This window comes from Antechinus flavipes, chromosome 6 (genome assembly GCF_016432865.1).
Source record: "Antechinus flavipes isolate AdamAnt ecotype Samford, QLD, Australia chromosome 6, AdamAnt_v2, whole genome shotgun sequence".
NCBI lineage: Eukaryota > Metazoa > Chordata > Mammalia > Dasyuromorphia > Dasyuridae > Antechinus > Antechinus flavipes.
In genome coordinates this window covers 159,804,867-159,831,881 of record NC_067403.1, presented here as the reverse complement: position 1 = coordinate 159,831,881, position 27,015 = coordinate 159,804,867, and the positions used below count along the sequence as shown (strand labels likewise).

Below are 27,015 nucleotides of genomic sequence, written 5' to 3'. Positions count from 1 at the left end.
GGAAAATTAATTTTTTCTTTTATCTCCTAATTTCTTTGTGATGTGACCTTATATTCTAGTTCTGCATAAATTTGTGTCTAATTGAGGTATATGGTATGTGATATTTTAGTCATTTTTAATTATTCAGTTGAAACAAGGAATGGAAAGGGAAGATTAATTGCCACAAAAAATAATGTAAATTATATTTTAAATGTGAAAGAATAAATTATTATTCTGTTATCCACAAAAATAAGCAATTTTTGTTTTTCATTGCCAATGCAAGCATTTGTGAAACAATTACAAGTAGTAATACTAATAAGGAATATTCTTCCTTAATCTCTAATTTTATTGGAAAGGGCTTCAGTTTATATTAAATGCTTTGTCAGTTTTTAAAACTTCTTTGTTCCTATAATTTTCAGTGTTTGGGTTATTTTTACAGAAATGGACATTAAATTTTGTTTTTTCTACAGCTACTGACATAATCACATCCTTTTATTTTAGTTCCAGATATGTTTTGTAATATATATCATTTCCCTAAATTGAACCAATAGTCCATTCCCCATATAAACTCATCCTGGTCATATTCTCCATATAAACTCATCCTGGTCACAGTGTAAAAAAGTTTTGATAAGTTGCTATATCCTCTTTGTCAATTTTTTCAGTGATTTGCATCAATATTTATTAGGAATTTTAGTCTATAGTTTTCTTTTTTTCTCTGACTGCTTTCCCAGGTTAAGAGTATCAAGACCATATTTGTTATTATAGAAAGAATTTGGTAAGATCTCTTCTTTTTCTAATTTGAAATCAGTTTATTAGAATGAATTATTCTTTGAATATTTGGTAGAATTCATATAATCCATCAGCTCCTTATACAGTTTCTTGTGAGATTAGGTCATTCATATATAAGGGTATTTTATTTTTTATAGGTATTAATATTTAAGTTACAACTTAAACATTAATAAATAGTTATAACTTTCATTGGCAAGTTAAGCAAAATGGCTACTAAAATTGCTCTTATTTCTAATCCATTCAGGTCACTGCCATAGTTTTCCATCCCATCCTGACTTCCCAAAGTTCTAGAAAAACTTCTGTCTCCCATGGGATTCCCTTAATCCGAGTACTGAATGTCCCTCCCACGTAATTCCCTATTAACAGTTTCTTTTCCCTGGGGCTTCTTCAGTTAAGCTTCCTAATTTCTGGAGTTTCCACAATCTTCTGTTCTGTTTATTGGTACTCACGGTAGTGAAACAGTGCTCTCTTCTAGTATCTATAACTTTTCTGGGTTTTTTGAGTACTCCCAGACTGCATGAAGAAATTTGCTGATATTTCATTTTTGGATTTCTTGGTCATTGTTGAATATGGTGCTTTTTCTAATCATTACTGAAGTAAAAGTGGGAAATTTGGGTGCCTCTTTGACCTTCATTCTTCTATCTCAATTGAAAGTAATGACAATTGTAGATAGTATATGGTCCTCATGAGTTGTATTTGATAGTGTGCTAAAAATCAAAGTCAGTGATAATTAATTATATAGAATAGGATTTTTAACTGTGGATCTCATTTTTCATTTCAATTGTTAAAGAGAATTCTCTTTCTTCTTTGAATAAAATCATGACAGTACAAGTTTAGAATGACACTCCAACTTGATCTTTCAACCAGTTTTACATATATATATATATTATATATAACATGAGGGAGGAAATCTAAGCTAGAATTTTTCCCATATCAGAAATGCATTCTTTTAGTGATTGTACCCATAGTTTCATATTACTATATAGAAGTATAGAAGAAATATTTCAATGCTACTTCATATTACAAGATCATAATAGTCTTTGAAATGAATTAGAGTGAAATTATTAAACGTTATTATTAAACATTTTGCATGTAAAGAGTACTATATTAGGGCCTAAAAGAAATACAGAATTTAGATAAGACATGTCTCTGTACTCATATAGTTTATAACCTAGTAGAATATAGTTTATAACCTACAAGAATAATAAATCACAATAATTCATGATAAGTATATCAGATGTTTGAAGCAGTATACCACAGCAAGGTGACAGAATGAGAATCTGCCTTTGGATCAATCAATGAACAAACATTTATCTTAGGCACTTATATGCCAGGCACTAGGCTTAATATTAGGGATACAAAGAATAGCAGAAACATGGCCCCCTGCCATTTTGGAGCTTCCATTCTCATGGAAATGCTCATCATACAAATCACCATATGCATACAATATGTCTGTAGAGCAGATGGAATGTTATTCATAGGGATAGCATAACAATTGTGGGGATTTAGAGACATACTGAAGAAGTAGAGCTGGTCACTGGAGTCTGTAGAGATCAAAGAGTAACCTCTACAGACAGAACCAAGTTTAAAGATATAAGTGAATGTTAACAGATTCCTGAAGATGAGAAAGGCAAGGAAAAGACTGTTTTCATCTGTTCGGTCTAGTTTTATCAGTCAGAACTATGCCACAAAGTTTCTGGAAGCACTGGCCACTTTCTAAAGGCTGGAGAAAGTAGTTTGTGACATGAACTATGTGAAATTGTTACTGTATCTCATGATATTATTGTCTTTGGAAGAACATAAGGAAAAAAACTGATGATAATGATGGAAGAAGCTTGTCTGAAAATGTCAATGTATCCTGAAACATTACCGAAGTAGCCATGTCTTCAAAATCAGAGACTTAAGAATTTTTCTAGGATTTGGGGAAAAGGCAGGGCAAAGGAAATCATGAGAGGTTTTTGAAGATGAAAAGGGTCGTTCAGCTTCTTATCACCTATCAATCAACAGATGTTTATTATATGTCTTCTGTATGCCAGCTATCAAAAATATCAAGATAAAAAGTGAAAGTCAATCTTCAGATACTTGCAATTTTTTTAATTGCATATTTATATAACACAAATGTAGAAGTGAGTAGGTAACCTTAGAGGGGAGTTTTGATCTAGGCTATCACAATGATTGTGGATAGAGAAATAGATCAGTAAATTTTCATACCTTTTCCATTCGTAAATATAATATTTAGTTGATTTTTTTTGTTCCCCCCCCCCAAAAAAAAAATAGACAAATTGAATTTCAGGCATCAAAGGGAGGAGTACATGCACAATTAGAGGATTAATGGCAAAATAACTTGGCTGGGGAAGACATGGTGTCCCAAGCATTGGAAATGGTTTGAAGCCACCCACTCAACTACTAAGAAGAATCTCTATTCATGTTGTGGACATGATTTTCAATCTGAGGTCAGATTATCATTGTTCCTGGTAGAAAGGAACAGTTGTAAAATGGATGAAAGGTTAGCTTGGGTAACCTTTCCTGTCCTAGTGGATGACCAGATAGGAACAATACAATAAGTAATATGATGTAAATGAAATTGGTTTGAAAATCTCTGATAACAGGAGAAATAGGATGTTTTAAAGTTCCTGTTAATGACAGTGTTTCAACTGCAAGAGTCTCCATATGAGAATGAAAATGAAAAATGAAATGCAAAGAAGCAAAAGAAGAAATGTAAAAGAAACAAAGGCAGAAATTAGGACAGAAGAAGAATGAAGAAAGTGATCAATGAGAATAAGACAATCTAGAATAGAGAATGTAAAACATGATTGACTTTCACAAAATCTCTGGAAAAAAATTAGAACACAAAATGTGGAGACAGAAGAAAAAGATGATGAAACAAAGTCAAAGGGGAAAAAATCAAGAGAAATAAAATACTTTAAAATGGCTAATAGTCATTTAATGGGTAGGGATAGAATTGTAGGGAAAAGAATCAGGGAACTTTTTGTCTCTTTACTCCAGTACATAATATAGTGCCGGGCATATAATAGGCATTCAGTAAATGGTTGGTTAATTTACTGATCAAAAAGAATAAGAGAAAGGACCATTTGTGACATGACAGCGAAAAGACAAACTGAAATAAACCAGCTGTTTTTCAAATTCTTTGTTGAATTCAGTAGTACTGGGTGATAGATCTTGGGGTTATGTTGAGAGTTGATGTTCTGAATATATATTAGCAGAACCTGGGGCAAGGAGAAGTCCCTGAAGACCAAAAAAGGTCAAAATACCCAAGATCTTGTGCTCTGCTGTGCCCTGATCAAACCACCTCTGGAATAGCAGACTCACTGTCAGGAAAAACTTAACAATTAGAGTTGTCCACTAATGGAATAGGCTGCTTTGGAAGGTAACCAATTATTAAAAACAAAAGAAAAAAAAAAGATCCTTTTTGGAGTATGGGACATAGTATACAATATCCACATGGAAAAGGAATTCTCTAGAGAGGATAAAGTCTTTCAAATTATCCCATTTGCAGATATTATCAAGTAACTTGCATCAAACCCCAGAGCATTGCTTGGGAAGTAGTTGACAAGAAATGCCCATAGGTTCAGATACATTGGATAGACTTAAAACTGTCTATCACAACCTTATATAGGGTCATGTAACTGAATGTAGCGGTTGTAAAATATGATTTATTATCAGCAAATATTTTATTTGTACCTATTTTATATACCTAGAGCCACATAAAAATGTCTTAAGCAAAAAGAGATCATGAATAGAAAATGGTTAAGAAGCCCTGGGATAGACTCAGATGAAGATGGATGAGAGTTTACACAAAGTATATGGACAATTACACTTATGGATGGGTTAGGTGGAATTACAAAGATGCAATTTCATATCCTTAAATACTTATTAGCTATGTGATTCTGGGGAAATTATTTCACTTGTTTGGGCTTCAGTTTGCTGTTTTATAAAATGATATATGTAAAATTCTTTGTAAAAATTAACCTTATTATTCATAATAATTACAGTGTTAGAAGAAATAACCTGCACCAATGTGATCACAAATAGATTTGAATACTGAGTATTTTAATGGCTTACAAGCTCATTATGAATTAATAGTGTGACCTGGCAGCCAAAAAAATTAGTGCAACACACTTTGCCTTATCCATCTGGATTATCATTTTGGTCTTGATAAAAAAGCATTAGCCAAATAAAGCATGCCTGAGAAGGTGAGACAAGATTGCAAGAAGGCTAGGAAAACATGCCATTTAAGGACTGATTGGAAGAACTGGAGGAGAGAAGACTTAGGAAAGACATAATATATACAAATCCTATCATCTGAATGACTATGCTAAGAAAAGAAGGTGAACTTGGTTCCATTCAGAAATAATGGGTAGTTTTTGCAAAGAGGCAAATTTTGTTTTAAGATTTCTAATAACTGAAGCTAGAAAAATGAACCACATTAAAAAGTTATTTCACTATTCATTTCAGCTAGAGCCCAAATGATGCTGACATTCATATTCATTTTTATATTCAATTGTGACCAGGTGACCTTCAAGATTATGTGAAAGCCACATTGGAAGAGCCACATTACCAATTTAAAATTGGTAGAAAACATTTAAAGTCAGAGTCCCAGGTTTGAGTCAAGGTTGTAGCTGTCTCTGTGCAAGTGACTTAATTTCTTTATCCCTTAGTTTTCCCATCTGTGACATGAATATAAGAATAATAACTACTTCACAAAGTCATTTTCAGGATCAAGTTTAGTAGTGTGTATCAGGCACATAACATACTTCACATAAGATACAAGTGTTATTTTTATTATGACTACTATGCTAATAATAACTAGCTTAGGATTTGCAAAGTGTTTTACAAACATTTCATTTTATTTTCAAAACAATCCTAGAAGATAAATTTTTTTAAAAGATATTTTTTTAAACTGGGGAAAACAAAGGCTAAATGAGTTTCCCAGAGTCACATGACAAGTATAAATATCTGAGATAGCATTCTTAATTCTAGGTTCAACACTCTCTCCACTATTTCATCTAGCTGCCTAAGTATGATATATATCATATATGCTTGGGATTTATCAAATTTTATTATTTCCAGTTCAGGTAGTCATATGTAAAATACTATGCAAAGTTTCCAGAGAGGGAGAGAAGTTTCCAGAGTATAGTAATAAAAATTAATAAGCAGATAAAAATAAATTCCTATACAATTATTGATTTTATCAATCAATACAATCCTATACATTATTGATTCGTGCTGAGTTTTGAGTCCACCAAGACCCTATACAAGAGTTCTCAAATGAAATCCTATCTATACTTGTCAGAAAAAATACTGGCTCCTAAATGAGAGGACTTGGCTTTGAATTCTAGGTCAGACTTACAAAATTGGGAGATTTTGCTCTTAAGTGTAAAACTTTATATTTGCCCTTTAATTTAATCTTATTTCATTCCATGGAATAGTCTAACCTGAAGAGAGATTTATGAATCTTGATTCTGTTATTATACTCTTACCAATTTTGCATCATCTAAAGATTGAATAAGTATGCCAGCTTAGCTATGTCATTGATATTTTGAAGGATAGCACAGGGCTAAACACCTGGCATTACATTGGAGACCTTCTGAGCTAATATTAGGCCACTGATAGCTACTTTTCAGATGCCACCATTCATCAAGTTTATGAATTCATTTACATCTTTAAATCTTTTTCAAATGATTAGTGTCACACTATGTGACATGATGTGTCACATGAGGTATTAAATAAATTATATCTGTAGAATTCCCCTAGTCTAGTAATCCTTTTGGGGAAAAAAGGAAATATGGTTGTTCTAATATGATTTGTATTTGACAAAAACTTTTTTTTACCACTTCCTTTTCAATACATTCATTATTCATCCTTTAATGTAATATTCTAGAAATTTAATGAGGTATTCCAGGAATTTGCATTAAGCCCAATGGTCTATAGTTGGCAGACTCCATTCTTTTCTTTTTCTGAGCATAGGGACAGTCTTTGTTGGGTTGTTTTTTGTTTTTTTTTTTCCTTTCCCATTCTCTGTTTTCTTTCAGAAATCTCTTAACAATTCAGCTTCACATTTTTAAAATTTTGAATAGTATTTTATTTTTCCAATTTCATTTAAAGATACTCATTTTGTAATATTTTGAGTTCCAAATTTTTTCTCCTTCTCTTACCTCTCCCTTCCCCAAGAGAGCAAGCAATATAGGTTATAAATATATAATCATTCTAAACATATTTTCGTGTTAATGATGATGTGAAAGAAAAATCACAACAAAAGGAAAAAGCCAAGAGAAAAACAAACAAACAAAAACAGGTGAAAATAGTGTGTGCTTCAATCTATATTCAATCTCTGTAGTTCTCTCTGTGAATGCAGATGGCATTTTCTATCTGAAATTTATTGAATTGTCTTGGATCACTGAATTGTTGGGAAGAGTTAAGTTCATCATAATTGATCACCACTTAATCTTACTCTTTCTCTATAAAATGTTCTCTGGGTTGTTCTCACTTTACTTAGCATCAGTTCATGTAGTCTTTCTAGGTTTTTCTGGAATCAGCCTGCTAATTCGTATAGAATAATAATATTCCATTACATTCACAAACTGCAACTTATTTAGCCATTCCTCAATTGCTGGGCATTCCCCTCAATTTCCAATGCCTTGCTACTACAAAAAGAGGTATTATAAACATTTTTGCACATGTGATTCCTTTTCCCATTTTTATGATTTTTTTTGGAATATAGACCCAGTAGTGATGCTGCTGGATAAAAAGGTATACACAATTTTATAGCCTTTTGGGCATAGTTCCAAATTGCTCTCTAGAATAGTTAGATGAATTCATAACTTTGCCAGCAATTTATTGGTGTTCCAGTTTTCTCATATTCTTCCCAACATTTATCAGAATTGATATTTGATAGTTCCTTTCATGTTTTATGACTTGAATTTATCATGTTCTCTCATTTTCCTGCAGATAATTTTTTAAATGTTAAAAGATTGTTTTAACATGTATTAGGGGGAAATAGAATATAATAAAGAAAATTCTCCTTTTTTCTCTTCATATTTATTTCTCATTGTCTTCTGGATTCTAAGTTGTAGATCTAGATTCTAGATCTAGCCTCTCTCCTTCTCTGTTTGAAGAGTTGGACCATGAACTTCAAATTTCATTTAAGGAGAGACCTCAATTCAAACATGTCCTCATTTCTTATCTAGCTATACTATACTGAGAATTATCTGGCCTCCACCATATCTCCCTACCTTGTCAATTTTCTTATGTTTCCCTCCATTAAACCATAAAGTGAAGCTGGTAACTTTGCACCATTCTCCCTCATTTGCATATCATGGCATCACTTCTGTAGTATCATGATCCAGTTAAAGAATAAGGGACAAACAACAATAAACTCCTTGAGAGCAAGAATTGTCTTTCTTTCTTGTATCTGTATCCTGCTATACTTAGCACAGTACCTGGCACATAATAGGTACTTAACAAATATATATTGAGTAACTGGGAAGGCTGATTTGTTCTCTAGAATTTTAATTTGTGGCATTCTATCTGTGCTTTCTTATTATTGTTTTTCATGGCCTTATTCACTAACTCTAAGTTTGTAACAGGATCTTGATTAAGTTTAAGGTTATAGGAATTGAACCTATATGGATGCCATGGAAACCAATGCCCAGAGAGTTTATGTGACTTATACTCACATCATACAAGTATTAAATGATAGAGTAAGGATTTGAATTCAGCCCTCTAACTTCAAAGCCAACAGAGTCACAGTAGGTAATTTAATAAGTTATATCAATTCAATCAATATTATATTATTTTTATAGCTTTTACAACTGGGATAGCCACGTTGCTATTTTGAACTCAAGTCCTAATTATCAAGTGATTGCTGAAAACTGTGATGGTTTGCTCTTCAAATACAAGAGAGATAGGAAGATTATCAATGTAGATCCAAAGGTAAGAGTTCTTTGGCTCTTTATTCATTTTTTTTTCCATTAGTATTTAACATACTTTAAAAACTAAAAGTGTTCCGCTAAGTATCTGGTACTTTTTAAAGAATTAAGTTTTCTCCTTTTAGAGTACATGAAGAAAATATTCTTTGGAAATTTTCAAATAAACAATGTCAATTCACTTTTTAAAACCAAGCTCTACAATTCAATTTTTTTTTTTTTTTTTGAGATTGGATCATCCTTTTTCACCTAGCATAGAACAGCTGCCAATTATGGGCCCTCCATCCAATTCTAAGCAACATGAAAGTTTTGACTTCCATTGCCAGTCTAGACCAAGGTGTCTCTTCCTCACTAAGCCTAATGGCTCTATAATCCCAAGATTTAACCACATTGGTGCCAGACTTAGTGTAGACCATCAATTATCATGCCCACTGTAGCTCAGAGTTCTCTAACCCAAATGATCCATCAGCCTCAAGCTTCCCTAATAGCGGGTCTTAAACATATGGATCGGGAGTCCCCTCTGGCCTTTCAGAAGCTGATAAACTAATAAACAATCACCATGAATTTTTAGGAATATCTATACAACATACGAATGGGAAAATTCTCCAACTACAAAAATAAGTCTGTTTCACTTAGGAAATATTATTTAAAGTAATGAATTATTAACTCTGATTTGAAATGGGATGGGAAAATGGAATTTGAATGCTCCAGAATAGTTTTCCTTCACTTAGTATGTAAGCTGGCAGCGTTTTTGAAATGGTCTGAGTATTCTCAATCCCAGTACATCTAACTTTACATATACATTTTGCACAGAACAGGAATTTGTATACTCTGTCTGGTGTATTTCCAAGTTCCTGACTGTAAGCTTATCAATAAAGCAAATTCAGTGTGCATATCTATACTTGTGTGAATTTGTTAATGGGAAATATTTTAAAGTTAATTTGTTTATTAAAAAACAAATATTTGCATTTTCATCTGTAAAAAAGATTGATGTCTTAAAATGTGTATTTTACTTAGCAAATTTAAGCCTTTACTTATTTAAAGGTACAGTGATGTTATTAGAATTTTTTCCCATCTTGTGACAAATATTTTGGTCATGTGATGTCATCTTCATGAATTCTAGAAGTTCTTGAGTCTTAATTGTGTATAAAGAAAGAAAAATAATTAAATATAATAGTAAGGATATAACTAAAGGAAAGATCTTTTAAGACTTAAAATCCTTACTACCAAATAAATGAAGAGCTTTAGTTCAGGCTAGAACCTTTATGTCATGGAAAAGGTGAATCATTATTATCATTTTATATATATATATATATTGCTACTTGAGAAACTATTTTATCCATGTTCCTTCTAGAAGTAACTTCTTATGTATCACTTGACTATGAAAACTGTGTCTAAACATCCTCTTCTGAAAACAAATTAATTTCAATTTGGGCAAACCACCAATAATCTTAGGTGTATAAAATGATATTTACAAAGCTTTTTATGTTTTAGCTGACTATATTATATTTATAAAGGTATGAAAGGGAAAGTTAATTCTCAGTAACTTGAATTATATGAAACAAGCAATTATCAATTTCTGAATAGTTTCATATGTCTGACATCACATTTCATATGTTTCAAAGTTAAAGTTATATTTCAACAATATAAATAATATACCAAATAGTTTCAAATATTTATTTTAGAAAATTGATGTTCAATATACTTCTTTCCTTACATAGAGTTCAGAATCATAGAATTCTGGTTGTAATTTTTAAGTCCAAACTATATCCCAAATTAACAGCCATTATACTACAACTAGGTAAGGGTGGGAATTTCCATCTCTAATCCAGATAATGTATTCATTGAAGGCACAGACAATTTAATTGAAGTAGAGTGAATTAGACATTAAGGAATGCCATGTTCTTAATCATTTTGAAGAGATCCTAGGACTTTAGGCATTGGATGAAAGCAGAGTAATACCACATAGGCAAAATGTTATTATTAGTGGAGTAGATCAAATCTTACTTCTCTTGGGATATGTGTAAAACAGGAAGGTAGTTTAGAACAGCAAAATCACATGATGATTGTACTTTGAATAGGCAGACCCTTGAGTCTATAACAGAGAGAAAGAAAAAGGAAAGGACTACAGAGAAAGAAAGAATCTCCCTTCCCCATCCAATAGCCATTTTTTTGTATAGATTTTTTAAAAAGTAAATACAGTCAATATAGTATACAATAAATACAGTTTAAAAAAATACATCAAAGTAGTAGTAGTAAAGAGGAATACTAAGGAAATACATGGACAGCCACAGACAGGTACAAAAAGATAGTCATCAAAGAAAAGCAGCAGCTTCAGAGATTAGGCGCCCCCTCCCCCCCCCCCCATGACAGAATATTCTAACTGCGTACTCAGTTGATGGGAACTCAGCAAATAGCTACATTTAGAAAAATTTCATAAAGACGCCACAAAGAAGTTTCCCAATGCTTATGAAGTACACTTTTGCAATGTGTTTCATACTCATATGCTTACTTTCCTCCAGGGATCTTGTGTTTTAAGGGAAAGATCTTTAGTACCATATTTGGTACCAATTATTTTCATTCTGCCATCTTAGTAAAAATAAATACTTGCAAAGAGTTACTAGCCACTAGTCAATGGGAAGCACACTATTGAGGGCTTATGAGATCCTAACCCCTTAGAGTTGTCACTAGCTCTTCAAGAAGAGTATATTTAACAACTGGGAAGCCAAATTCTTGGATCAAGATTGTGGAAGTGGACTATGGATTTGTGGTCATCCAGATTCTGTTTAAAGATTTTCAATATCCCAAAGTCATATTGCTTTGAAACATATAAACTGTGCAGAAGTTTGTCCTAACAAATCTAAATATTTGTCTTTTCAGTTTCCCCACTTTGTTTTCTATACTTTGGGTTTTCCCCAAAAATAAGTTTGATCTTCATTCTGCATAATATGTGAAAAAATCCCTAGTTCCTTTAATCTATTCTCAAAAATTAAAATCCCATTTTTTAAAAAATGGGATTTGATCAAGAGAGTTTTTACTATCCTAGCTTTCCTCATCTACTTTCTGGCCTAATTATTAGTGTTCTTCCCAAACTGTGACACTCAAAACTGATCCCAATACTCTAGTGTGATCTACCCAGAGCAGAGTACAATGGACCTATTACCTCATGATGTTGCTCTGTCACACTGCTGACTGTTAGTGAACTTTTGATCACCTACCTGTCCTCACTACAAAACAGGCTCTGTTATTTTCCTCATTTTTGTAGTTAAAAAAACTGAGGTAAACAGAAGTTGTCATTTAAGGTTGCAAAACTATGAGGTGTCTGAGATTGATTTTGTCAAATGTCCACCTTTTCCCCTGAAGGATTATACTCAGTTTTACTGGTTGTAATCTTAGATCCATTGCTTTCCAGAATCTCTTATTCCAAATCTCCAGTCCTTTAATGTAGAAACTGCTAAATCTTGGCTGTGGCTCTACTGTACTTCAATTTTTTTTCTTTCTGATTGCTTCAATATTTTCTCCTTGATCTTGGAGTTCCAGAATTTGTCTATACTATTCCTGGGAATTTTCATTTGGGGGTCTCTTAGGAGGTAATTGGTCAATTTTTTTTTCCATTTCTATTTTATGCTATGGTTCTAGAAAATATCAGGACAATTTTCCTTGATAATTTCTTGAAAGATGATATTCAGGTTCTTTTTTTGATCATAACTTTCAGGTAGAGCAATAATTTTTAAATTATCTCTCTGAGATCTATTTTAAGGAATTCTTTTCCTCAGTGAGCTTTTCTACCTCTTTTCCCATTTGGCCAATTTTGCTTTTTAAATCATTCTTCTCCTCATTAGCTTTTGTTAATTTCCTTTTTCACCACTCTCAGTTCTCTAACTATTTTTTCCTCTATCTCTTTTACTTGATTTTCAAGATCCCTTTTGAACTCTTCAAGGCCAGAGCCCAAATCTTTATTTTTCTTGGAGACTTAGGAAGTAGGAGCTTTGACTTTGTAATCTTCTGAGTGTGTGTTTTGATTTTCCTTATCACCATAGTAACTTCCTATGATCAAATTTTGTCTGCTTATTTTCCTAGCCTATTATCCAGATTTTAACTCTTTGTAAACTGTTTCCAGGATTGAGGGTGCACTGTCACAAGCTTCAGTAGTTTTGTGCAGCTGTTTTATGTGTTTTTTGTGCAGAGATTATTTTTCTAGGAGCCTGACCACAAGCCTTCATTTCTGCCCCAGGAGAAAACATCTCCTTATTGCTAGGCAAGCAGTGGTTGCCTCCTTATTGACATAAGACTTACAATTGTTGGATCTCATCCTCCCCATTCATATCATATGTCCCTGCCCCACTGTAGCTGTAAGATCTAGTGTGCTAAAACAAGAGAGTCTGCTTTTGGGGGAGAGAACAGGGCTGGGGTAGGTGCTGACACTAGGGTGCACTGGTGTGGCCTATGCTGGGATTGCTCACCTGGCTCCCATTCTGGTTCCACAGACCTTTCAGAGGTCCTCTTTGGTGTCTCTGGGCTGAGAAGTCTAGAAACCACCAGTACTGCAGCTGATTCAGAGGTCTTAGTGGGTTCAGATCTGCACTGGTAGGGCCTGTACCTGGACTGCACACTGGGCTCCCACCCTGTTGTCACAATCTCACCTAACTTTCTAAACTGGAAAATGTTCTACTCTACTTTTTGTCTACTCTGATTCTCTAAAATTTGTTTAGAACCATTATTTAAAGGAATTTGGAGCAATTTAGGGGAGATGGTCAGTAAGTTCCTGCTTTTATTCTGCAATCTTGGCTCCGCCCTCTACTGAGGCTGAATTTGAACTAAGATCTTTATCGCTTCTGACCCAACTCTCTATTCCTTGCATCATCTAAATGGTTCCCTTCTTAAATTCACAGTTGTTACTGTCTATAAATTGTGTTACATCAGCACACTTTGTAAGTTATCATCTTGTGCCTCTGTTTTTTACCTTAGCATAAAGGTTAATTTAACTTGAAAATTGAGATTAAATGATGATGTATGTTTAACTCTTCAAACAGAATAATTCAACATCAGAGTTCAATACTTTTCCTTACAAATGTTAAGTTGTGGTACCTTTCCTTCAAATAGCTCTGAGCAGATAAGTTACTTTGCATCTTTGAATGTTTGTTGGGAAGTATTTTTAGTTCTATCTAGCAGATGGAAAAAAGCAATCTTATTTCCAAAAATTCATAAATCTAAAACATGATCATTAGTATTTAGGTCACCATTGGCATTGGATTTACCGTCTGTTACACAAGCACAATATCATAAATGCTAACTGCTGAATTCTCATTTAAATATATAGAATGCAGGATTTTTCTGCACAACTAAACTAAGATGGACATGCTGCCAGCCTACATCATCTAACCTGCTTTTAGAAATGTGGTTGGTAGCCCTAGCTTACATCCCAGGAGTGTTTGTGATTATCAGACATCATTATCAGAGCAGAGTATTATGGCAATATCAAAAAGCAGATATTTCTGAGTGCTAAACTTTCTTCTCAACTTAATAGTAACATTCTTTAACAAAGGCCAGATATGACATGATCAAAAAGAAATGATGCCTGTATAAAATTTCAACATTAAATTCATTCATAGGATCTGAATTAACAAAGGTAGTATTTTTGCATTTTCCTTTTACTTTGCAAATATAGTTTAAATTACCTTATTTTTTTAGTTCATGGTATCCCCATGCATAACTTATCTGTCTTTTGGGATGCATAAAGAGTAGGAATCAGCACAGAGGGAAAAACACAAACAAAACAAATACCCAAACAAATATGTCCCAGACAGCAGAACAAATAAGAAAATTGTTTTTGCCATGAAGTTGAAAACTCTTTCTTATCATATAGAATTGACATGTCCCTAATTATAAAGTAAATTCACTGGAAACATTATCCTTCTCACGCTTTTTTCCCTTTTAGAAGAAGTTTAATTTTGGATACCTGAGTTACATACATGCATGGTAAGAAAAAGTTTTAAGGATTTACATCTTTTAATCTAGCATAGTAGGGGACTATTATAGCACCAATCATTGGAGGTAAAGGAAGTGAAGAGATAGGAAACATCTCCTTATTGCTAGGCAAGTAGTGGTTGCCTCCTTATTGACATGAGACTTACAATCTTTGGATCTCATCCTCCCCATTCATATCATATACCTCAGGCCTTATTTCTTAGTAAATGTGTTCTGGACTGAAAAATCACGGGTTATAATGCAGCTTTTGGATGAAAGTAGTTAGGAAGAAGATAGATATAATACTCAGCATATATCTCTCTTTATCTCTGTCTCTCTCTGTGTCTCTCTCCTCTGTCTCTGTGTCTCTTCCTTCCCTCCCCATGGATATATATATGTGTATATATATATATATATATGTATGTGTATGTGTACATAGGTCAGTGCTGAATCCTTCTGTAACAGGTTCTCAGATCACCAATGTTTCTATTTGAAAATATATAATAAATGCTACCAGAAAACCAGAAGCCTGCCAAGGCTCATGAAATCTATCATACTTTGGTCCTCAGAGTTATGAGCTGTATTTTTACTATTAAAATGTTCTTGAGCTTTCAAACATTGCTTTGGACCATCTTGCAATCCTGCCTCTTGATAAAGTATAATTAAAATTCCCCAGACTATCTGTTTCATTCTGTTCTACTTTTGTGGATTCCTCTTGATGAACATTCAGGAATCTTTTCTCACTGACCAACTACTGGCAGGCACCACTGCAGATTTCATGTCTGTGAGTCATTGTTGTTCAGTCACCTTCATTGCCTATATATCCTATCTATTTTCCCACCCAGAGAATTCTCCTCAGAAATTAAGGTAAAGCATTTTTTAAATTTCATTTTATTTCATAGAGAAAATGTCAACACCCAATATAATATCCAGTACAACATATAAAATTATACATATTGTCTACAAACATAAAATTAAACTCTAATTTAAAGAAGAAAGTCCAAGTCTCCCATTTCTTTTGTTCAAGTAGCTTTTCCAGATTTTAATCATTCACTGAAGTTGACAGGAGCTTTATAAACTGAAGGGATACAAAGTAGTCAATAGAAAGAATCATCTGGCCATCATTTCCTGATCTTTTAATTTCAAAGTCCCTTAGAGTTTTTGTTCTATACTCTCTGTGCTCCTTTTCTGCCTCATCTTTCATCTTTTCGGTTTGATTCAATTGATAACACAATTCTCTACATAGCTCATGACAGTGTAATTGTTTTTAAACTTCTTTTAACTAGCTACTGAGATCTTTCTTATAACTTACTCCACCTTAGTTCAGAATTAGAATGAAGGTTAAGGTTATCTTGGCTATTTAAAAGTGACAATTATAAGTGGGTGGGTAGATAATTTATTTTTTAAAGAAAATGATACTATGAAATTTATAAATGTTTCCATCCTTATGTGATTTTGTTGCATGGTTCACCTACAAAAAGACCTTTGCATATGGTTAGAAACTTAGAAAATAATTTCCTAACCTATTTTTGAATCTTCCAAATAAGTCTTAAAGTGAGTTTTTGGATCTATCTTTTTTAATATTGGAAAATGAGAGAGATAGCTAAGAAAGCAGTATATCAAAATGCACCAATTAACTCTTGACTCTCCAACTACCTCACATCTTTTCCTCCTCATTGCCCATGCCCCATTGCCTCTTCCACCTACTATACATTTTTCTCTTCCTATCTCCTAAGCTGTTGCTTTTGATTCCAGTCCCTGGAGAAGGGAAGACTTTGGACTTAGCTTTCTAGAGGAAAGGAGTGAAGAAAATTGCTTCACTTCAGTCCAATCCCTAGAGGGGCTTTTGAGTGCAAGGACTGTCTTTATCTTTCTATATGTCCTTAGCACTTAGCATGATGCCTGGTAAAAAGTATTTAATAAATATTTGTTGACTTGATATTGCAGATTTCTGGTAATTTTTAAATGAAAATAGCAAAAAATAATCCATAATTTTCAGTTGACATCTATTAAATTGACCATGGACATACAAATCTCAAACACATCCTTTACTAACTACAGTGGAATAAAAGTTAAATAAATATCTGTTGAAGAAAAGACAACTGGAGGCAAACTTAATCTTAAAGAATTGGTGGTTCAAAGAATAAGGCATAAGAATAATGCATAATGTCACTAAAAAAAAAAGTAGAAGGTAGAAGGCGCTCATGTGCTATAAAGTTTGTGTCCATAAACTCAGAAAAAGTTGGAAATAACTGCAAAAATTACTAGCAAAAAAAGCTAGAATTCCCATTGTTACCTCTTCTATTTGATAGCATAACTTTGGGAGGTAGTAATACATATCAAAACTTTACTGAAGAAAGTAAACATTTTGAAAATTAAGATTGTTCAAATAGAAACTGATTCTATAGGTTATTTATAAATTATAAATTCAAAAGTCTGGAAAATGGGAGGGAAATGGAAAATATAGAAAAACAAATGACTTGGAAAACAGTTTAAAGAGAGGTCATTTAAGAATTTGAATTTGAAAGCTACCCCCCCAAAAAAAATTTTAATGCACAGGCATATTTAAAGAAATCATAAAAGTGACCATATACCTCAGATTTAAAGACCAAAGTAGATATTTTTTCAAATCTAATTAGTTAACACCTCAGAAAAACCTCAAAATAAAAACTCCCATATCCCCATAGGAATATCATAACAAAAATCTATAGCACCTAGATCAAGAAAAAACACTGCAAGCAGTCAGTAGGAAGGAAAGAATTCAAGTACTGAGGAACCACAAGATTTAGTAGCCCACCAGTATGCTAAGAATATTGTATTACAGAAGGCAAAGGATCTAGGTTTGCATCTCATCCAACAAAATTAAGTATAATCCAATAGAGGGAAAAGGGACCTTTAACAAAATATTTGTTAACCCAGTATTTCTAATTAAAGATTAGAACTGAGTAGAAAATTTTACATAATAGGAAACAAGCATAAAAATGTAAACATGAACAAGAAATAAGGATTAAAAAGAGTTGAACTATTTACCTTCTTACATATTTATAGGAAGAGGAATAATGGGGAAAATTATCTTGGATAAATGGAGAGTAGACAGTTTATAGTGAATACTACAATGCTCCTGAATTCTATTGAAGGCAAGGAAGTGAGCTACATTCACTTGGACTTCACTCTTAATCAAACTGTTTTGATAAGGAAAAGTACACATATCTTACTCTATACAGAATAAGGAGAAAGAATTGAGAGAAAGTGGATAAATAAGAGGGAGGATAAATCAAAGGATTCATTAGTAAGAAGCAAAGCAGACTTTTAAAGAAGGATCAAGGAAGACAAGGAAAGGAAAAGAAATAAGAAGGAAGAATAAGAAGGAGGGAAATATGACGTTAACAAAGATAAATGTTTAACTCTTAAAAAAAAAAAAAAAGGATAGAATGAATAAGAAATTAGAACTCACCTGTTTACAAAAACCATGCTTGAAACAGAAAATTATACATAGAGGGTCTGGAATAAGATCTATTAGCTTCAGCTGAAGTTAAAAAAAAAAAAAAGAGCCAATGTAGCCGTAATGAACAAACAAAGCAAAATCAAAAACAACCTAATTAAGTGATAACCAGGAAAAATATATTTTACTAACAGGCATCATAAGCAGTGAATTAATAATAAATCAGAGTTAAATATGATTGCATCACATGACATAAAATCTAAATTTTTAAAGGAAAAGTTTAAACGTGTTGCAGAAGGAAATAGCAAATCTATAATATTAGGGGATCTTAATTTATCCCTGTTAGAGCTAAATAAATCAACCAAAAGTAAACAAGGAAGAAGGTAGGAAGATGCACTTTGGAGATTGTTGAATAGGAATAGGAGTTTGGCTTTTTCTCAGATGTGAATGACACCTTCATAAAAATGATCATGTAGTAGGACTTTTTCAAACTTCATAAGTAACAGAAAAGAAAAAATAGCAAATGCATTTTTATTATTCATCATGCAATAATAATTACATTTTATAAAGGACCTTTGAATCAAAGATTAAAAATTCCTTGCAAACTAAATAACTTAATCATAAAGAGAAAGTGGGTCAAAGAATCTTAAAACCAGTAATTTCTTTAAAAATAATGACAGCATTGAGACAACATACTTAAATTGCAGGCTATAGTCAAGGCAATTAAGGGAAAATTTATATCTCAATAGTCAAAAAAGGAGAGAGTATATCAATGAATTGGGCATGCAACTAAAATAGAGAACCAACAAATTAAAGGCCCCCAATTAAACACCAAATTAGGAATTCTAGAAGTTAAGTGAGAGATTAACAAAATATACCAAATATCAAATCATAAAATAATGCTGAGAAAGTAAGTAACCAAAACAAATGATTATGGAATTAGGTATTCCTAAAACACATATCAGGACAGGGAATAGAGATAGGGAGAAAGAGAGAGAATTCAACATTATTTATAAACACAGATTTACCAAATGCCCTATTGGAATTCCTAAAAAAATGAAACAAGGATTTGGGTGGGGTTTTTTCTATAATATAAATGAAATGAAAGATCAAAAATAAATACTTGGGAGAATAAACAACTTGTTAAAAACAACTTAGTACTAAAAATGAACAACTTCACTCAGGTAAGAGACTATAAAAATTATATTAGACCAGATATGTTGGATTTGATGAATGAATAGATTTGTTTTGCTTAGCTGTAATTGTTACACTGAATTGACCTCAAAGAAAACAAATCTGATATATACAAAATAGAAAATAAGTGACAATATTTAAAAACTAATGCTTATGATTAACTTTTTAAAACAGAAGTTGCAATCGTTCTATTAGAACAAAAATAAATCTTAATAGAAATGACCCAAGAATCTAGACAATGAACCAATGTGAATATTAAATTTGTATGCATCAATTTTGGCATAGTATTTAAATTCATAAAGAAAATTTCCTAAGTGGACAAAGCATAAATAGTAACAATAAAAATAGATTTTGATATTCTTTTCTCAGAGCTGGACCTATCTAATGGAAAGATAAGCAAAAGGGAAATTGATGAATTGAATAATTGATGGAACTAAAAGATTTACGGCACCTTCAGAAGACAACCACTAAAAATATAATGTACATTTCTTGAATACCATATGGCATCTTGACAAAATATAAATCATAAAAATACAGAGAAATTCTAAATTAAGGCAAATAGCTGACCATAACCCAATTAAAAGAGAATTCAAAGACCAGAAGCAAACAACTCAAGCCCAAATTTAAGATTTAATAATGAAATTCTAAAAAAAAAAAAAATCACTATTAGGTAAAAACTAGATTTTTAGAGGAAAAAAATATATATCCCTAAAATACACACTAACAAAATAAAAATGAGAATGTTAATAAATTGAACTAGAACTTCAGGAAATCCACAATAAGCAAAAATAAAAAGGAAATCTTGAAAAGTAAAAAATATAGTTTGATTGAAAACCCAAAAGTATATAATAGATAAGCAAAATTAGAAGTGAGTTCTCTGAGAATATAAACAAAATTTATAAAAATTTAGACAATCTTAATTAAAAAGAGTAAAGAAAAAAATTTAAAATGATTAATTTTAAATTTTTAAATTAATTTTTTAATGTCATTAAAAATGACATTTATGAAGAGCCTACTGTGTACCAGACACTGTGTTCCACACTGGGAATATTAAAAAGAGGCTGAGTTCTTCCCAAATCCCTCCAAATACCTTTATATAATATATTCCAACAAATTCTGACAATTCTGTAGTAGTAGAATGGACAACAAAACCAAGTGAAACAGTTTTCCAGCCCAAGCAAGACAAGTTAGAAGATTGGCAGGAAAGGTTTGTCACACTTGGGTAAAAATGGAGTACAGTACAGTGCAGGCTGCTCCAGCATAAAACCCAGTCCCAGCTAACCAGGAGCAGGCTCTGTCTGAATGGGTCTCAGTGGCAGCTTCAAAGCTCTAAGCCCAGAAGGTGAGGGGCTTAAATAGCTGATGGGGAGGTTACAATAGTCTCTTTGCTAGCACTGAGGCAGGACTATTGCTTTGCTGATATTCAGATCCGGGTCGCAGCCCTGGGTGGTATCCCCAGGGTGAGGAGAAGGAGGATCATACCACAGATGGCTGCCACGGTGGAATGGGATCCCTCATCCCACTCACAAAACAGACCCCAGACAAGGAAATGGGAAACCCACCTCTCCTTAGATCATGTTCACTTGGCAAAACAAAAACAGATGCAAGTCCCTGGAAGTCTCTCTGAAAATAGCACAGAACCCTGAAGCTTGGGATAGTGAGCCCTCCACTGGAAGGTAGGAAGTAGACTCTTTGGTAGAATTAAAAGTGAAAATGAACAAACAGAAAAAAAGGTGTCTGACCATAAAAAGTTACTGTAGTGTCAAGGAGGGTCAAAACACACATTCAGAAGAAGATAAAGTCAAAATTTCTATATCCAAAGCCTCCAAGAAAAATTGGACCTTAGGCCATGGAAGAGCTCAAAAAATTTTTTGAAAATCCAAGTAAGAGAAGTAGAGGAAAATTTGGGAAGAAAAATGAGACTGATGCAAGAAAAGCACAAAAAACAAGTCAACAGTTTGGTAAAAAAAAATTCACCAAAAAAAAAAATTAAAGAAAATAACACCATTAAAAATAATCTAGGCCAGATGGACTAGCCAGTGACAAGAACAATGTCTTAAAAACAGAATTGGCCTAATGGAAAGAGAGACAAAAAAATTCACTGAAGATAGATCCAGGACGGATTAATTATAAGACTGTCTGAAAGTCATGATCAAAAAAGAGCCTGGACATCATCTTTCAAGAAATTGTCAAGGAAAACTGCCCTGATATTCTAGAACCAGAAGGAAAAGTAGAAATTGAAAGAATCCACTGATCATCTCCTGAAAGAAGGAAGAGAAGGTGATAGAAGAGAGGAAGATTAGAAAAATGGGGTAGTTAAAAGCAAAACACTTTTGATGAGGGACAAAATGAAGAGAGAGAATAGAATTAAATGGGGGAAATACATATAAGAGTAATTATGGAAAAAAAATGAAATGGCTCTGAAAAAGTGTTCATTTCTCAAACATAGAGAGCTAAGTTAAATTTATCACAATAAGAGTCATTTCCTAAAGGATAAATGATCAAAAGATATGAATAGTTTTCAAATGAAGTAATTCTAGCTATCTATAGCCATATAAAGAGATGTTCTAACTCACTATTGATTGGAGAAATGCAAGTTGAAACAATTTTGAAGTGCTACTACAAACCTATTAGACTGACTAATAGGACAGAAAAAAAAGTAACAAATGGTGGAGGGGATGGAAAAGAGACAATGTACTGTTAGTGGAGTTGTAAACTGATTCACCCATTCTGTAGAGCAATTTGGAACTATGCCCAAAGAACTGTAAAATCATGTATAAAACCATTTATATGGTCTATATCCCAAAAGAGATTTAAAAAAAAAAGGGAAATATGTTCAAAAACTATTTGTAGCAAAGAATTGGAAATTGAGAGAATGGGAATGGCTGAACAAATTGATGAATTCTATTGTGATATAAGAAATGATGAGCAGGATGCTTTCAGAAAAACCTGGAAAGACAAATATATAAACAAATATAAATTTAAATGTACTTTGTACAAAGTAAGATGATCGGTTAGAAATGACTTAGCTAATGATCAAGACAACTTTGAAGGACTTAGGATGAAAAAATGCTATCCATCCCCAAAGCAAAATGGATGTATATGATGAAGTCTGAATACAAATTGAAGCATACTTTTTTCACTTTATTTTTGAGGGCCTATTTTCTTTCAAAACATGATTATTATGTGTGGTCTTGCATGATCACATATGTATAGCCTTGCATATTGAATTATTGAATATTAAACTGCTTGCATTCTCAATGCGGGGAGGAAATGGCTTAATTCTCAACAGGGAAGAGGAAGATAGAGACTCTGGAACTCAAAGTTTTAAAAACACACATTAAAAATTGTTCTTACTTATAACTGGGAAAAAATTAAATACTAAATAAACAAAAAATACTAATTTAGGCCCAAAGTTAAAATATATGTGCCTTTTAACTGACTCCACTGAAAGAAAATAAATGTCTCTGATTTAAATAAAAGAGCTCTACAATAGGGAATTCTGGGAAATTATTTTCATGAACCACAGTTGCCTGTGAATGGTATCCATGAAAAATAGAAAAAAGAAAACTATTCACATCCTAAAACAATATGAGATCACTGGTTAAAAATTCCAAATTTGTGTATTTGGTTGCATTTTTTAAAGGCCACTGATTTTAATTCCTTTTAGTTAAAATATATTATCGATAACAAATTGAAAAAAGGTTTCTATTTTCGACTCATTTTTCACATCAGTCAACAAGTTTTCAATGCATTACTTTATGAAGGATTGCTTGACAATATTTTATACCTACTTCACCAAGATTTGCTAATTATGTAAATTCCTACATTTTATTGATTATTGGCATGAAAATGAGAAGTGAACTTTACTCTTCAGTGTTTGCCAAGCATTACCATGTCTTAGTGTTAGTCCAGGCTTGTAATCTATTTTAGTAAACTCCTTTCCTATTTTTCTTTTACTCTCCAGGTAGTTTGTGATATACTCCAATCACAAAATTGTTTCCTTCGGTCTTTTCCCAAAATAATTTTAACCATGCTTTCTCCTGTCTATCTGGTATAATCATTTCATTACAAAGCATATCTTCATATGCAATAGTATGTCTTCACCCCTCTTCTGTTTTAATCTAATTTATATTATGTATTGAAAGGGAAAAATAAATTTGTATATTCAATTACATATGGATGTCAATCTCTGTGTACATAAATGTTTAACTAGTCTAGAGGGGAAAATTGCCTATATGTTTTTAATGTAAACAAAGATAACCAAGAAAAGATACTGTTTTTTTAATTAGTAAAAATAGCTCTACAAAATATAAACTAATAGACATGAGAACTCTACTGAAGATTAAAGGCAAAAACATAGGAGTTAGAGATATTTCAGCTCTACTCACTTATTTTCCTGTCTCTCATACATAGTACAATCAATAACAAAATCAGCCTAACTTCAAGGAGAGACTTTAGGATAGAAGTTAAATATCAAGTGTTGATCAGAAGGAATTATTGAGAACAAAGTATGTTTCTGCCATAGAAATAAATAAAAGATGACTAAAGCGCATGACTCTGAAAACCTAGAAGAATCTTTGTTTTATCTAATTTTTTAAAGTTGTTTTTCATTTGTATCTAGTTCTTAAGGTTTTCTTGGCAAAGATGTTGAAATGGTTTGTCATTTCTTTCTTCAGTTCATTTTACAGATCAAGAAACTGAGGCAAACAAAGTAAAGTGACTTGATCAGTGTCACAAAGCTAGTTAAGTGTCTGAGACTAGATTTAAGCTGAGGAAGATGAATCTTACTTACTGACTCCAGTCCAGATTCTATCCATTGTCCCATCTAGCAGCTCCTATTTTAAAAGAATATGTCCTGCAGAAGCAGCTACACCCAAAGAAAGAACACTGGGAAATGAATATAAACTGCTTGCACTTTTGTTTTTCTTCTCGCGTTATTTATACCTTCTGAATCCAATTCTCCCTGTGCAGCAAGAAAACTGTTCGCTTCTGCACACATATATTGTATCCAGGATATACTGTAACCTATTTAACATGTAAAGGATTGCTTGCCATCTGGGGGAAGGGGGTGAAGGGAGGGAGGGAGGGGAAAAATCGGAACAGAAATGAGTGCAAGGGATAATGCTGTAAAAAATTACCCTGGCATGGGTTCTGTCAATAAAAAGTTATTAAAAAAAAAAAGAAGAAGAAGAAGAATATGTCCTGATACCAGCCTATCAAAAGATTCAGCTTCATTCACTATCCTAATATATACGTTTAGACTGTGTCTGCTTCAAAAGAGATATTGCTCTTCAATCTATTACACAATCAAGAAAATAAATGAACTCAGGACAGTCAGGGACAAGGAGAAATTCTGACAACTGACCATGGATAGAATGTTAATAGGATAATCTTAAGCCCTCTGTATATGACCATCTTAAATTTTAAGTTTTTAGAAGATCAAGACTTATTTTCATTAGTAAAATACCTAAAACAAAACCACATATAGTTACATGTAACTATATGCCTGTGGATATCTCTAAATCAGTGGGTCTTAAGTTCCACACACTCTTGAGCTGAGTGTAACTGGATTTTCAGGGGCCCATGAGCTTGGCTGAGAAAAATATATATCCTTATTACAGCTTTATTTCCACTAACCTCCAACTAAAATTTAGCATTTTTCTTAATTATGAATATAGGCAACAAACAGTAGTGTAAGCAATTCTTGTGACTGTTACAATGTTCATATCATATTACAATCATTGCTGATACTTTGAAATATATTATATTTTATACATTTATCACTACTTGAAATGACTAGTGTTTTTGGCTCACTACTTGCCATATTCCTATATTACAATCTGCTTTATCTGTTTTGATGATATTTCATTGTAATTTTCAGTATAACTTTTTCCTTATAATACTGTATTTTATTTTATGCATCTAAAACCATTATTCTGAGAAGTCCAGATCTTTACTAGTATAATTGCCAAAGGGATCTATGACAAAAAAGGGAGGAAGGGAGTAAGAGCCCCTATTATAAATGATGATGCTTCAGCAATATGCCACTACATTCTCTTAATATTTCCAAATAATAGGTGTGAATGCTGAAGGGGCAGCTCAGTGGCTCAGTGGATGCAGCTCTGAGCCTGGAGTCAGGAAGACCAGAGTTAAAATCCAGTGCCAAAAACTTACTAGCTTAACCTCATTTGTCTTAATCCACTAGAAAAGGGCAAATGGCAAAACACTACAGTGTCTTTGTCAAGAAACCTCCTGGACAGTGTGGTCCATGAGATCATGAATAGAACAATAATTTTCTTTCACTTTTTAGAGTTGCAGTTGTAGCACTCAAGATGCTGGGGGGGTTTTGTGGAGTAGCAATAATTGTGCTCATCTTTAATGGGGAATTTTCACATACAAGATAGGTAGCCACAAGGTGGCATTCATTGTCCTAATTCATCTAATTCTGTGGTTGTAACTGTAAAGTACATACTTTGTCTGAGACTCTTATCTACCTAAGGATATCATCTTTTTTGCTTGACTATTTCTCATTTCTCTTCCAGTATCTTTTTTTCATCTCAGCCCAGCACAAGCAATAATCGATGCTTTTCTCTACCTAGCAACTCCTTTTTCCTGATCTTCCACCCTTATAATAGAAGCTTTAAAAGTCCTTTAAAAATTACTAAACTGCCTTATTTTTTCTGAAATAACTGTACTGGCTGCTGTGAAATCCTATCCCATTATCTCATCATGTTATGGGGGGCATCTTGAGTTGCAAGTCACAATCTCAACATCTATATTGTCAATCCTCCCTGCCAAAAAGCTTCTAAAGGAAAATGATTGCAATGTCTCTAAAATCATAAATTGTTGATTTCTCTATAAGATTTAACAATTAAATGAGGGGAAATATTATTTGAGTACTTATGACTTATATGATTTGTGTTTCAGGTTCACCCAGGGGATAACACTACCAGGACTCCTATCCAAACGGACCTCTACCTGCAAGTTGTCATCTATGACCATGTTTCTCGAAGAAAGACTTAAACATCAACATACTGGGTCATTTTCTGTTTCCTTGCAATAAGTTTAAATCACAAGACTTGTAGCTATGAGGCAAATAAAGACATTTGAAGAGATCTCTCTCTTGACTGCCTTTTGATGAATACAAGGGTAACTTTTACAATCTCATTTTGAGGTTTTTTTCCTACACTACAAAAGTCCTTTCATGAACAAGGAAGTCATATTGAATGATACAGCTCACATGAGTAAAATCATTGATGTTTCAAAGATGCAATAATTTATGACATTTCTAAGCTTGGGATCTTTGTTAGCACATAAGAATTGTGTAAATTTCTATTAGTAACAAAAGGAGTGGAATGCAACTTTATTCCACATAGCAGAAATCTCTGAAAGAAATATGAAAAGATTTTAAAATACTTATATGATACAAGATCTACTCTAGCTTATGTATTTCTTGAATTAAATCATGTAAATATGGGGCATTAAGTCACTTAATTCTCTATTTAAAAAGAACAGTACAGCAATGGTTCTGCCTCTATGATCCTGGGCAAATTGTTTAACCTCTCTGAGTTGTTGTATCCTTCTCTGTAAAGGGAAAGAGTTGACATAATTGACTTTATGTTCCCTTTTAGTTCTGCCTATATGAACCTATAACATCTCAAGACATGATTGTCAAATTAATATTTTAAACATGAT

General features: G+C 32.8%; 1 protein-coding gene across 1 annotated transcript in view; it reads left to right on the top strand.

Moving 5' to 3' along the window:
• CFAP299 (cilia and flagella associated protein 299) overlaps window positions 1-26,435 on the top strand; it is a 495,839-nt gene extending 469,404 nt beyond the window's left edge. The window contains exons 5-6 of the mRNA XM_051965852.1: window positions 8,592-8,721; window positions 26,248-26,435. Coding sequence (XP_051821812.1) covers window positions 8,592-8,721; window positions 26,248-26,343 — 226 coding nt within the window. The 3' untranslated portion in view covers window positions 26,344-26,435. The remainder of the gene's footprint in view (window positions 1-8,591; window positions 8,722-26,247) is intronic.
• The last annotated feature ends 580 nt before the right edge of the window (window positions 26,436-27,015 follow it).